At 36.3% G+C, this 15,598-nt stretch overlaps 1 protein-coding gene across 1 annotated transcript in view; it reads right to left on the bottom strand.

The window, feature by feature from the left end:
• Window positions 1–15,598, bottom strand: part of Itgbl1 (integrin subunit beta like 1) — a 238,356-nt gene that overhangs the window by 1,684 nt on the left and 221,074 nt on the right. The window contains exons 9-10 of the mRNA XM_021181852.2: window positions 5,771–5,917; window positions 160–273 (exon numbers count right to left, since the gene is read on the bottom strand). Coding sequence (XP_021037511.1) covers window positions 160–273; window positions 5,771–5,917 — 261 coding nt within the window. The remainder of the gene's footprint in view (window positions 1–159; window positions 274–5,770; window positions 5,918–15,598) is intronic.

Below are 15,598 nucleotides of genomic sequence, written 5' to 3'. Positions count from 1 at the left end.
ATGTTCATTTTTCCTTTCAGAGTTACTACACATGGGCATTGTTCATTTGAGTGCATGGCCGCTGCCCTCTCTGCCCTATCTAAAGCAGTGTGTGGTAGATGTCATTTTACTCTATTGTCATTTGTGGCACAAAACAATTAGTGTAGGTCAATACTGTACCTGTGCAAATGAGACCGTCATGTTTGTCGCAGTCTCTGTCATCACAGTCACAAAACTCCCCTGAAATATACCACTCTTCTCCAGAACAAATGCACTTTCCACAATGACAAGAACCTGAAATCACAAAGGGTGTTACTCACTGTCACTAGAGAAATAAAGGTTTTCATCAAGAGGAAAGTATCGTTGACACACTGACAATAGACTTGTAATAACCTATCTTCTAAAGGAAAAAAAGTTTATTGAATAGCTGCTTCTCAGAGGGGAGCTTTACTTGCTGTAATACATACAGGTCATCTGGGAAAGCCTTCGTTATAGATCTAGACAGTTGCAATTAGCCTTGAGCAAAAATGTTCCTTGGTCCAGTCTGGTGGAAATGTCAATGAAACAGGATGTGGCTCACCCTTAGAGATGCTCTCCCCAAAGGGTATTCAAAATAGATGGTTGATTTGTTTCTTTCTTTTTCATTTGAATTGCATTTTAAGGTCCCTGTTCTCTACAGGAATGTACTATGGAATTATATCAAATGAAGATTTTATTTTACAATCAAAGAATTACTAAATTATTGAGCTAATCATTTTATAGTTTCACTTACATGCATTTCTTGAAATAGGAACACACAAACTTCATACTGAGTGGCAGGGTGAAATGCTAAAAATGCAAACTTAATTCCTTATGTCTGATTGATGGCTCAGGCTTGTGCTTTAGGATTTGCTACCATCAGCAAGAGTTCTAAAAAAAAAATTCTGAATAGGGTCTAGTCAATTTTCCCACCTCTTATAAACTTCCTATGTGGTTTCCTCGAATTTAATTTAAAAACTATTTAGTTATTAAAATATTTTGTGCTAACAGAGAATCTTACTAGCAACTTAAAATTAAAAAAAAAATAGTTTCGTGATGTCTCATAAGGATTTTCTTGGTGTAAATGCCTTTCAAACCAGGATTGAAAAATCACAAGGATAACCTACTTTTGGTACAGCTAGTAGGACAAATACAGAATTCAAAAGGACCTCTTCCATTTCTTTGTTTAGCTTTTTTGTTGGACACAATTTTCTTTTACTACAAGATGCTGGTAGTTATTGCTAAGTTACTCAAGTAACCAATCACCTTGAGAGAATACAAAATAATAAAAGTTTTTAATGCAGTTAGGAAAACTCCAACTCCTTAAGCTTTAAATACACACAGGAGATTCAGGGTTAAATTCTGAGTACTTCTGGTGATTAACATATGATCAAAGACCTGCAGGAATAGACAGCAGAAGACCTCAGTTTTGGGAAGTGGATGACTATGATACTGTCATATGTATCATAAAAGAATTCAAGTTAAAGTGTCCCAAGCATTTGTAAGCTCATGCCATGGAAACTGGTACACATATTTTTGGTTAAAGAATCTCCCACATCAAAATTTCACTTTTGTCATCCCTCATCACACATCTTAAGGCAAGCAAGTAGTCAGAACCAGTTAAGAGAAAATAACTGCATTATACTTCATTGTTAAGTGCAGCACGATTTCACTTAATCTTGTTTTCCTGAGAGTCTGGGCTGACTTTCAGGCTCTTTAGGTCAATATATAGATTTCTTCCAGTTTTGAGACATAATTGACAACCTAGTGGTTGCTCAGGCCCTTACTGCTAGTCTAATGGGAACGAGATAAGGGTCCCTTGCATCCTCATCAACACAGAGTGTATCTTCATTTTAGAATTTACTTTTTCCTAAATTTAAGTATTTTCTTTAAGATTTCTAGGCATGGAAATATTAACTACCAATTGCTTGTTTAACAAATGGTTTATAAAGCCCCTACATGGGAACTCAGCTGTCTATCATAGAGATATTCCCCAAAGGACATCACATTTAGTGGCTGACTTTAACTACTTGAAGAATTAAGTACTTTTATTTGTTTCTAACACAGTATCTCTTATATCATGAAGTTACTTCTATAATAGAAATAAATAATTTTATATAGTCATGATATTAATATATCATATCTAGGTTGCCTTTTTATGTATATCATAATTCTTAGAAAGAGTTTACACTTCACCTTCAAACTTATCATCTCTTGCCTGGAAGTGATTCTTATTAGTTCTTTTGTTTATGGACTACTCAGCTGCAAAGAATAGCAAAGTATTTTCCTGAAATCAGCTAAAGTCAATTTGGTTTATGTGGACTGAGTATTTGACAATTTAGAGTTCTTGCTTCAAATAGTAGATGTCATGAAATGGTGTGAATAAAACCGGAGTTTGATTTTATGTATGTCATGGAAGCAATTTTCGTGTTCACCATAATTGCAGGTGTGTTGTTTTTCTGTTTGTTGATGGTAAGTAGAAAAACTTTCTACTTCTTACATAAACAGGAACAGTATACCATGTAGTACTAACACAGTGTATGCAGTCATTAGGAGCTATTATAGATCTTTATTATAGAGAGCTCTGGCTTTATTACAATAACAGGGGTGGATTATCTCTCTCTAGAAAGGGGAAAAGCATGAGTAGAAGATTCTGTCTAACAAAATAAGTTTCCTGAACACTCAGAAATAAGCAACTGTTTAACTCAGCAGACTTGGATCCATTCCCATTGGAACAGCAGCCCAACCATAGGCTGCAACTGGCCCATCCTGTCAGAACCGTAGGGGATAAACCTGGAAAATCACCACCACTAATCCATTTGATATCATTCTCCAAAAGGACTTTTAACAATGTCTCTGTTTTTCTGGCTTTTATTATTGGGCAATTCTTTTTTCATCTATTCGTAGAATATTCCAAAGACCTAAGGAGGAGAAAACAAAACAAACAAAAACTTTCCTTGAAGATGAGAATGGAATACCAGAGAGGATGGGGGAATTGCCTCAGACCACTTTCCAAAAACAGCTAACAGACTATCTTTTCTCTTATTTTTTAGTTTTTATTTTTTACACTCCGTATTCCATTCCCCACCCCTCCCATCCACCCTCTGACTGCTCCACATCCCATACCTCCTCCCTACCGCACACCATCTCCATGTGGATGCCCCCACTTCCCCACCAGACCTGACCTCTGAACTCCCTGGGGCTTCCAGTCTCTTGAGGGTTAGGTGCATCATCTCTTAGTGAACACAGACCCGGAAGCCTTCTACTGTATGTGTGTTGGGGGCCTCATATCAGCTGGAGAATGCTGTCTCTAACAAACTATCTTAATCTGATTTAATCTACCACCTACTCACCTATCTATCTGTGATGACTATCACAGCAAAAACATTTATATAGTTTCATAAATGAGCAATTCTTGCCTACAGATCTGGCTAGCAGCCATCTGGGAATGTCAACTAGAACACTAATAGCATTTTCCTGTTCTCTTTTCTGAGCAGTCAGAAAGGAGGTAGCAGAGGAACAGATGAATGAAGAAGGGTACCCTAAATTTACTAATGACCTGGATGCAGCAATATCACCACGACAGGTTAAAGATACATTTAAAGATGTGTTCCATAATCGTGTCTCTAAAAATATGGAGTGATTACTTGAATCTAGGGTAACGTTGTCAAGAAGAACACACTATTGTGTCACCATGGAGCTAAATAAATAAATAAATAAATAAATAAATAAATAAATAAATAAACAAACCCCTAAGCCAACAAATGAACATAAATCAATATAAATTTCACCATATATTCTGCAAAGGTAGCTAAACTTAGGGGCAACATGGCCACTAAGCATATCTTTCTTGGTCATTTTCAAAGACAATTTCTGTCAGGGGTTAAGGCCGCATTCCATTACTGACTTTACTCTTCATACATCAAGCCTGAAAAAATGCTGCAACCTGATACCCCAGCAGGCAGTTTTCACTATTGTACTAATGACACCATCTGTTATGAAGGTCACAATAATGTATCTTGTTTTAAATTTTTCTATGGAGTGATTTATTGTCTTGGCTATAAATTTGTAAGAAATAAAATGCTATTTCCTCATCGTCTCCTGAAGTGATGGCTTTATTCCCAGGTCCTAGCAAGTGCGAAGTTTGCTTGTAGGGCTTGCGAAGTTTCATTTCAGTAGGGGTGGGTTCTAAAGTATATTGGCATGCAGTCACAAGCCAATCTCTGACTCACACCTGTACTGGCAAGAGGGTAAATTCTCGATATACTTTGAGATCACCAGGTTGAGGGTTTTACTGTGTAGATTTTGGAAAAATTATACAGAATGCAGACAAGTCCATGAGATTTATCAAGGATACAGAGTAGAAGGATGTGAGAGCATCTTTCTCATTCACCATGCTGAAATACATGAAATACAGTCTCTCATATGCTACATTTTTATTGTAGTTCTTGAGGTGAACTGTGGGATGATGCTCTCCATGGAGACCAGGAATAACATCCTTGTTATCCTCTATAATAAAGACAAATTACAGTTGCAAGAGCTCATCCTCGGCCCTTTCTTCTATAACCCAGGATGAATGCCAGAAGAAAGGAAAAGAAATAATCTTCAGTCACCTGCTGCCCACCGTTAATGTGAGCTATGAAATTCAAAATGGAAAGTTCTGGGAAGCCTTTACATTCCTCTGAATTTAGCCATACCCAAGCATTCTATCCACTTAGAAATTTTAAATTCTCAACCTTTGTTGATCTGTCATTGTCTTCCCACCACCCAAAGCAAATAACTGGGAAAGCATTAAATATTGATTTGTGTTGGAGTTGGTCATGAGGAAATACCTTTGTGTCGGTACTTAATCAAATTTTATACTTTCTCAGGTTTTTGAAAAAGATTTATCTCATTGAAAATTATGTACGTGCAGATTCAGTGCACATGAGAGAAAGCATCATGCAAGGAAGAAGAGAGTATTTGATCCCCTCCATCTAGTATAACTGTGGCAGTTCTGAGTTACCCAATGTGGGTATGGAAAGAGAGGCCCATTGGACATGAAAACTTTATATGCCCCAGTACTGGGGAACGCCAGGGCCAAAAAAATGGGAATGAGTGGGTAGGGAAGTGGGGGGGGGTTGTGGGGGCCTTTTGGATAGCATTGGAAATGTAATTGAGGAAAATATGTAATAATAAAAAAAAAGTATGAGAAAAAAAAAACAGCAAATGCTCTTAATTGCTGAGTCCTCTCTCCAGAATCCCTCAACTGTGATTTTTTGCTTTGTTTATTTACTATTTATTTATTTACTGCATTTTCTATATGCAATTGCCTAGCTGAGAATTCTGAAACTGTAATGAGAACTCAATGTAGGTTTTAGTGAGTAATTTTTGCATAAAAGTCAGGTTAGGGAATAAATGAACTGTAACTCTCGCACTGGGGAATATGACTTTGTGCATTCTTATGGTATTTGCAGCTGGGCATGACTCAGTAAAAGCCTATTTATGATGAGGTTCTAAACAAAATATATTTTAAAAACCACACCTGTGTTTTAGCATGAATGAAGTATTCATTTGGTAAAGCATTTGTGAAAACTTGAGGAAGATCCTTCCATCTTTTGCAGAGACAAAAACTCAGCTGCCATATCTCCTGTTGCTGATGCTCTACTTTCAAGTTTAACACACAAGCTTAGTGGCTTTTCTCAGGCAAAGTTTATTCTGTTTGCTACCTGCTGTTCTGAGGTACCTCATGTCTGAACAGAGATTCAGTCCAGACTCTGACAGTGATACTCACCCTTCCCTGAGCACAATGTGCCATCTGCTGACTCACACAGACTCCTGCTTTGTTCTTCTGTCATATTACACTTCCGCAGGTGTTGGCAGAGCTTACCAAACCATCCTTTCTCACAAACACAACGACCACAGGAGCACATGCCATGGCCTGCATAGCAACCATAGGATAAGGTAAAGGGAGGATATGAATAAATAGCCAGGAAAAAAAATCAGAATTTGTAATCTAGAAAGTGCAAATCATAGGTCCTCATCTCCCATTAGACATACTTTCCTTACACATACAATCATTCTGACACATCTTTATTTAAAATAGTGTCCCAAAAGAGATCTATCTTAGCATGGCATATTTGGATATGCTGTAGAAAAGAAACTTGCAAGAAAGAAATATTGAAATTATGTGAAATGGAATTATGGCTCCTGTCTGGATATTAGTCCCTTCTCATTGCATTTCTGTCAGCATGTGCTGGTGTCGTTCTTCATGTGCACACCTCAACGCCCAGTTCAATTTTGAAGGCTAGTCACGATGTCACTGCTTTCAGCATTATTAATTGCTCTCCTGGGGCTTAATAATGATAACAAATGACATTCCTAAGGATTTTACCTTTGTCCTCACCTCTTCATGAACAGGAGCAGATAGAGTGTAAATACTCATGCCATTTATTGGTATATAAAAGTGAAAAATTGCATGAGCTTTGTGCTCACATTTGATCTTTTGTTTTTGTCCTTTTCTGTTGTCTTTGTTTTGAGATGTTTATTCTGTGATGTGCAACTGTTTTTGCGACAGTTATGGGGTTATATAGTTTTTGTATGAAGTATACACTTTTTAACTGTGTATAAACTGCAATGTACTAGACTACTGAATTTTCCAATTTAGTTTCCTATTTCTATTTAGTTTTTTTTTTTGTGATTGTCACACTTTCTCACAGCTTGATCACTCTCTGACTTAGTTATTTGACTGGAATTTCTCCAGTATATATTATACACAGAATGAATTGCCAGGAACCAGAGCATAGGAAATGAAAGATGATGTGCAAAGTGATCCTGACATGTTCCCAAGAACATGTATTATTGTCATCTATACATTGCTTCTGGCACTGTGTCACCCATTCTCTCTTGTCCCATCTTTGTACATGAAAAAGTTAATGGACAGGACTCCCTTGTTGAGAACTCATTAATGTTAATTTAACATAACCACTCATGAATCCAGGTTTTCCAAAACATATGGCAATCTAGAAATTAAAAAAAACAGATAAAAGATCAATTTAAAAAAAAAACAATTAAATGAGTATACCTATTCCCACTTCCCTTGTGTATTAAATGCTGTATTGTCTCAACCAGTGAAGTTTGGTGCTGTCTTCTTCTTACAGACAGGAAGCTGAACCTCTGAGGACTTCAAGTTTCACTTCAGATCTAGACACACAGGACCAGATCTTGGGTCTAGTTCTCTTATTTCAAGGTCCATGTGCCTTCTATAGCAGCACAGCACCTTTCATTTTGGGAAAGGAGTTGCCTAGAAATAATTTCTTAATATTTGTCTTTTTAATTCCTCCTTCTTAATATTTGTCTTTTTAACTCGCAGGCTTGTTCTTAGCTCTTTCCCCTTCTAAGACCTCTTTCCTCCTCATAACTAGATTCCTTATGTTCTTTAATAATCCACATTGATTGTATCCTCCTGCTTGTTTTTATGATGTAATAGATGATTCCCTCTACCTTCCTTTAATCATTTTCAGTTATCTGTCTATAGTCTTTGACAATTAATCAAACCATGGAATTTCTGTTTCTGTCTCTATCTGCCTCTGTCTCTTTGCCTCTGTCTCTCTGTCTTTTCTATCTCTATATCTGTCTTTGTCTCACTATCTCTGTTTCTCTGTCTCTCTGTTTATCTCTTTCTCCTTTTCTCTCTCTGTCTCTCTGTTTATCTCTTTCTCCTTTTCTCTCTCTGTCTCTCTGTTTATCTCTGTCTCCTTTTCTCTCTTTGTCTCTGTCTCTTTCTGTCTCTATCTCTTTGTCTTTCTGTGTGTGTGTATGTGTGTGTGTGTGTGTGCGTGTGCCTATGTGTGGTGTGCCTCAAGAAGCTGGAAAAGAGCATTAGATCACCTGGAGATAGAGTTGTGAGGTACTGACAACAGAATCTGGTTCCCCAGAAGAGTGCTTATAACTAGTGAGCCATCTCCCCATCATCCATCCACACCTGCACCTTTTGAAACAGGATTTCACACTGACCATGGGGATGGTTGACTTGGCTAGTCTGCTGGCTTGGAAAACACAGTGATCCCTCTGTCCTCCATCTTTGCTTTTCATATAATGTATACGACACCATGTTTGCCTTTCACATGACTCATCATGCTTCCACAGCAAGTGCTCCATCAGTGGAGTCATGTCTTCAGCCCAAATCATGAGATTTCTGTTAACTATAAATATTTCAGGGCTGTGCTTCCAGTACATAAATCTCCCAAGACCTGTTCCTATGACACTACCTGCCTTTCTGTCACCCCCATAATTGGAACTTTCTTAATTTCATCATATAACTTTCTTTCTAAAAGTGATCTTTTGTTATTTTTCAATTTGTTTTAAATGCACAACTGTTCTAGTCATTCAGTTCAAAATGTTTTAAATAATGATTGAATCTCTTCAACTCCCCCCATCAAGGGAGCTGTCAATTCCTGTTAGCATTACCTACAACATAGTATCATAAACCTTTGAGATACTTCTCTACTGGGTCTCTCACATTCTTGCCCACACTACCCTATCCTATACTTCTCAAATCATAGTTTTTCTCCTAGTTCTATTGTGATTTCCTTTTGCTCAGCCAGGAGATCTTTGATATGCTATAGATTATTGAAAGGTAGAGCTTCAAGCTTTTTATAATTTTATTTCTTCTCTTCTCTCTTTAACCTCACTGACACATTTCCTATGTGTTTCTTATACTTGCTGAAGTGAAATGCCTTTCTCTCTCAATATATTCAATCCCTGCTACAAATTTCAGCAAATGAATGAGTAGTATACTTCCACAAAAAAATTTCCAAATAAAACTCATTTAATCCCCTCTGAATTTATTCTCTCTCTCTCTCCCTCTCCCTCTCTCCCTCTCTCTCTCCCCTCCCCTCCCCCTCCCCCTCTCTCTCTGTGCATATTTGTATGTTTGCATGTTTGTGTTACTTGGATTCAAATCCAAGGGTTGTGCATAACTTGTAGCAGTTTACTGTAATCTGAGCTATGTCTTGAAACTTCTATACGATTTTATTTCTCACTTTGCATGGAAATCTCTAGTGTGAAGGAAGGAATTCTGCTATTACTTAAGGAATCAATGGCTCCTCACAGAGAATAATATAATACAAAATTTGTATGGGAGGAAAAAGTCCATATTTGCCATTTATCAGCTCATTTATCAAATCCTTTTACAAAGTAAAATTGCCAACTTTGCCATATAATCATCAAAATGGATCGATATTTACATTTTGATTTGTCATTTATACGCAACTTCCCTTTACTTAAAATATTAATCAATTTTAATAGCATATTCTTTATAAGTGGTCATTCATCAACTCAAGAAATATTTGTTATGTACTGGATATTTTATTAGCAGTTTGTAATATAGTAGAATAAAGCATGTATTGGCCCTATTTTCATGGCACTTATAGTCTACTAGGTGTGAACACAAGTCACAGCAAAAAATACATGGGCTACTGGAGCTTGAAGAGTCTATTACTATATTCAGTGGTGAAAAAAGGCAAACAAGGGTACTCAGAGAAGTATACAGCAAAACCAGGCATAAGAAGGAGCCAGGCAGTCAATGTTCTAGGAACAGAACCTAGAAATCCTTGGGACAAGAAATAGCTGAGCATGTTTTAGGCAGTGAAGGCCAACTGTTTGAACAATAATCAAACAGGAGTAAAATTCAGAAATGTGTACATAGCAAGTTTCTTATTTTGTGTAAAGAATTTAAACCCAAGAGAAATGGGGAATGCTAGGAGATATTGAGCCAGATGTTGTGGCATAATTAAAAATTTGCAACTTCATTTAAGTAACTGAGTGTGGTTGGGTGTGTTGGGGGACATGAGACTGGAGAATGTAGAAGGCTATTAATGATTAAGTCATGGGAAAATGAAGAGACTCCTGTTTTGAGTCCTGTCTTGATGGTAGAACATGGGCATATGGGGTTAACTGTGGGGCTGAAGGTTGCACATATGGGAAATTTTTTTGATTTTCTGCCACCAAAACTAGAATAAAATACATTTTATTAAATAGAGAAGTTTTAGGAGGTTAAAGGAACATCAACTCTTTGTTAAATTTCCTGTGTTTAAAAACTCTTAAGACACTGACCTACAAAGTCCGATAACCAACTGCATTCATATCAGAGCTTAGAGAGCAGGTTGGGCTGAGTCTAGGCAAAAACACACTGATGTTTACAATGAAAAAAAAAAGCACAATGTTTTGAGTTTTAGAAGTGAATGAGCCAACCCAGGGAGAATACATTCTGACAAGCTCTAAGCTTTAAGGCTAGAATACAAAAAGAAAAGTCATGCAAGGAGTAAAATCCAGCAGAGGAGGAAAATACTATAACAAAAAGAGTGTCTCAGAAATGAAGCCTACTGAGCAGTTTCTGAACATTTTAGTTAAAAAATATAAAAGCAAACAAGTAGACAATTGTCTTCAAGTCAACTTTTCTTTAGCAAGCCACTCAAAGATACAGAGTAAAGTAGCCACAGCCAGCAGAACTCTAGGAAAATAGTCTATTGTGATAACTCACTGAGAACAGCCACCTTCATAGAAGGAACATTCTGGAATTATCTCTAGGGATTGAGCTTAATGACTATTCACAAGGCTCTGAAACTGCTTTTGCCTGCCTTCCTTAGACTTTGTACAGATGGCCAACTCTTTAGAGACAAAAGAAAAAAAATTAATCATTTTCTCTGACATGTTCATCTCTTCTCAGTGCCTTCATTTTCACACTGAAATATGCACTGAGAATGCTCTGTGCCTCACTGTGTAGTGCAATACAATACTCATTGCAGGTGTGTATTTGCATTTAGTTAAACTAGGTAATTTTAAAAAATTAGTTTCTTGATCTTTTTAGGCATGGGACAAGTAGTCAATAGTCACATAGGTCTGTTGGTATCGTAAATAATTCAGATGTCAGAAACCTCTGCCAACTATGCAAGATTGGTTGAATATGTCTACTTGAGATGATAACCTTTCCCAATGCAACTTAACTTGCCAGCTCTGGACTCATTGGACTGATGTTCTTAATTGGTAAACTAATCCATTTTATCTTTTATTGATTAAATTAAACACTACAAATCCTTGTCATTTCTGAGTTTACAATCACAGATATATGATTTCCTTCAAATTGCAGCTCATGCTGGAGAAGTCCCAGAAGAAATGGGAACTGATTGTGTAATTAAGAGGTGGCTCTTCATTATCCTCTCTTGCTTCTTAAATTGGACTCCTGGGCAGCTATTCTAAGAGCAAGGGGTAATGAGAAAAAGCAACCCGCAGTCTATTTCTCATTCTCACCCTGGGTGTAGGGCACGTAGGAGGTAAGCCTCTGATTAAGCTTATATTCACTAAAATAATTAAACACACGTGAACCAGCATCTGAATATATTCTCTTTATGGAATTAGAAAAAATATGCATTGCTGAAAATGAATAAATCTTAGGAACTATCACACATACAAAGCATTTTTAAATAGTGACATTTTTGAAAAGAAATTCATGTCAATTGATAGTTACATCCATTTTAGTTGTTAACAAAAAATGTTTAGAGAAAATCCACATACCCTGTATGGTGATGGAACATGACTCACACAGAAGTTAATTAAATGAAGAATGGTCCTACTTCACACTGATTTTCTTTTTGCCATTTTTGTGACTCGTTTTGAGGTTGCAATTTTGGTTCAATCAAAACTGAACTGTTTAAAATTATGAAATTAGTTACATTCACCTTTGAGTATAATTGGTAATTTATCTTAACCTGCCAGAGTAGGTTTAATCATCTTTACTTTTATTGTTAAGAAAGTGGATAAACAATATTAGCTCTTGGTTTTTACATGCTTGCTGATTAGGTAGACATGTAGATATTTTGGGTTTACATATTTGTTGAAAAATATTCTCAAACAGTCCCTGCTTTTGAGTTAGAAGCTGTATTTGTTCTCTGCCCACACCCTGAATATGCAGAGTTCTAACAAAATGTCAAGGTGAACCCATAAATCAGTGAGGTGGTAGACTGAGCACATGATTCAAATTCAAAATGTTCCTTTATTGTATTCTATAAGCCTAGAGTATCCAAATATTTCATACTTACTTAGTAGTGGTGTGCCCATCACTGGCTTCCTATAACAGGGAGCATGAACTTCCTAGTTAACCTTAACTTTCAACTTGACACAGCCTAAGTTCACCTGAGAAGGAAGTTTCAATTAAGGGATTGGCAAGATCAGACTGGCCCATGAACATGTCTATGGGCGCTTTCTTGATTCTTAATTGATGTAAGAGGGCCCATCTATATAATCAGTGCAATTTGGTATACTAGAGAATTTGGACTTTCACTAGCTATATTACCAAGCTATTTCAATGGAACTAATAAACCTATATTTGAAAAGAGTTCTATCTCTTAAAGGAAACCTAGAAAGAAATACAATGAAATGTCATCATATATTATTTAGGGAGATAGATAGATAGATAGATAGATAGATAGATAGATAGATAGATAGAGATATCACCATATATTAGTATATATGATATATGACCACACACACACACACACACACACACACACACACACACACACACACATGTCTTTTCAACACAAAGTTTCTCTGTGTAGCCTTGGCTGTCCTGGAACTCACTCTGTAGACCAGACTGGTCTCAAGCTCACAGATCCATCTACCTGTGTCTCCCAAATGCTGGAATTAAAGGTATAAGCCATCACTATCTAATTTGGTGATATTTTATCAATGAATTTCATTTTTTGCTCTTTTCTTTAATTAAATGTTTCAAAGGAAATGATACATTAAAATAATTTTAGTATCCATTATTTGTTGGAAATAATAATAATGAAATCTGCAAGCAACAAATGGAACTGAAATATATTATTATATTAGTGAATTAATCCAGACTCAAAAACACACATACTATGTTTTTTCTTCTTTATGCTGTTAGCTTCTAACTTTTGCAAAAGTGTGTTTTTGTGGGAGTGAGTATAGTTATAAGCTAAGAAACAACTAAAAATGGGTCCACTAGATGGGAAGAAATTAGGGGATGGATTGGGAAGAATAAAATAACACAGGCTGAGTAGGAAAAACAATGTGGAAGTAGAAATACTGAGTGTGAAAGGATGGAGCAGAAAGAAGGAGCTCAAAAACAAACTCAGTATATATAAAGATGCTGCAAGATATTTTGTTGTTTTGCATGCTGATTAAAAAATGAATTAAGAGGGAAAAATCCTTGTTTCCACAATGTATAACAAATAGAGACAGAATATTTTGTATTGTGCATAATATCTGGGTAAAGAGCTCCAAATAAAGCATTTCCAACAGGTTCAAGATCAACTAAGAATTACTTAAGGATTCAAGAAAATGTGGCTGTCAGGATAGATTAGCAGTTAAGAGCACTCACTGCTCTTGTGGAGGACCTAGGTTTGGTTCACAGCACCCAGGTCATCCTTCTGGCCCCAAAGGATGATGCCCTCTTTTGGTAGTTGAGGATACCTGCATATACTGGGTGCATATACTCGGGCATACTCACATATACATAAAGCAAACCATATTTTTAGAAGACACAGAAAATAAAATATCTTTCCTCAACATAACAAATACTTTTATTCATTATGATTTTGTTTAGCTTTCTCAGACCTAAATACTTTCACATTAAATACCACACACCCAAAGCTGTTATAAAACCAAACCAACTCTACTCCAACCTGAAGACTACTATACTCCATAATTCTATGTTCACAAATTCTGAGACTCCCTTCATTTCTAATTTATTTGAAGGATGCTCTTTATGCTAAGTTTGAAAATAACTAGAAGTGTGGAAGATGATGAAGGAGAAGAGAGGAAAGGAGTTTGATTATGTTCACATACACAGCACCTCACTGAGTTATGTACCCCTGGAAAGCATAGCATACAAAGGGAAAGTACAACAGTTCCCTGGAGAAGGTCATCTGGAAACATATCTGGTGAGATTATTCAGAAGAATGTGAGAAGATAAAGAGCAGAATATTAGGTAGGATCATGATATATCCCAGCTTCTCCATCCAAGTTGCCCTTGACGAAGAACCCCCCCCCCCCTTTTTAAATTGTATTAAATTAATGAGTATTTTCTGTCTCTCTAACACTGCAAAGAAACCTAGGAGTCACTAGGGTTGACTCTGGATACCACTAATATCATTCATTATATCAGGAATGATTATAAATGCTGCTTATCTTCTGGAATTAGAGCTTTTTTCTGGTTCAATTAAAAGTTCACACTGTTGTTCCAGACCAGCGTCCTTTCAAAGACATGGGGCAGAAACCAACATCTTGCCATCATCAGATATGGGCATTCTGCTTCACAAGGGCTCGTATACTCACATGACTGTCTTCTCTTCAGATCATAGGCCAGACACACAGAGGTGAGCTCTACAGTCCAGATAGTGATGTATCTATCTCAGAAGAACTTCTGTAGCAGCCTAAGTCTCACTCTATGATTTCTCAAATAGGGATTTTAGATACCCCACAAAAGCTTTTTGTGAGTTACATAAGTCATGAGAACTTTTAACTTTCTTACAGAGTGCTTGCTGTACTGAGTATTTATTAATACAACTGGTTCAGGTACAAATGTCTTCTATAATGGAGAGTCTCCTTCATTTTAAGATGAGTCAAGAAATAGAAAATCATGAAATTAAAACAGCCAAGGTCAGTATAATCTCTTCCATAAAGCATAATCAGAAAATAGAGAAATTAAAAACCACATTAATTTCATTCACCTCTTCAATGAAACCACTACATGAAGGTCAGTGCAAAGCTAAGATATGAAGCATTGTTCACCTTTCTAGTGGCACTTAAAATGAACTATATATTGTTTGCACTAATCCTCGTTTTGTTTCAGACTTACTTATTTCTAAGTTTATTTACAGCTCCAATCTCACTGAATACAGAGTGATGGGATCACATATGTGCAATGGTAGAAAACACCATGGTTCAGATTTGTAGACCCAGCTAAGGTCAAAGAATGTCATTATTTTCTTTCATTTTTTAGCTTTCACATTCTAAACTCTTACATGGTCTCTTCAGTACCATATTCTGTTCATTTTACTCTTTTTTGTTACCAATATTGATGATTTAAGACTATCTGGCATAGTGTTGAAAAGTTCTTTTGTTTTTGTTTGTTTTTCTGAGTACAAGAAAGATATGATATGTCTTATATAAATATATACATGTTAGGTTTGATTTGACATGAAAAGGTATTGAGTTCAGTATTAATGGGTCAATTATATTCAAATGAATTGTGTTTGAACAAAAAATAATAATAAAACAAAGTTGTGTGTTGAGTAGTCATTGAAAAAAATTGTGGCCAAAGGAAGAATCTAATTCCACACTTATCCTAAGTCTGATGATTCTGCATTTGTTAATTCAGTGTTCAGGGTGGTCTTATATAACATAGCTGCCATATATACAAAGGACTGACTATATGTTGGCCTTCATATTTGGGGTATGTTATTAGTCAAAACACCAATGATGGATAGTTAGTTATATCTAATGGTTTTTGCTCTTTATTCTTACTTAAAACATGACCAAGCCATTATAAAAAAGATCCCTCCCTGAAAGAACTGTCTCTAACTTAGCAATA

The sequence above is a fragment of the Mus caroli genome, chromosome 14 (assembly GCF_900094665.2).
Source record: "Mus caroli chromosome 14, CAROLI_EIJ_v1.1, whole genome shotgun sequence".
NCBI classification, from domain to species: Eukaryota; Metazoa; Chordata; class Mammalia; order Rodentia; family Muridae; genus Mus; species Mus caroli.
The sequence above is the reverse complement of the archived record's forward strand: the minus strand, read 5'-3'. Positions and strand labels throughout refer to the sequence as shown.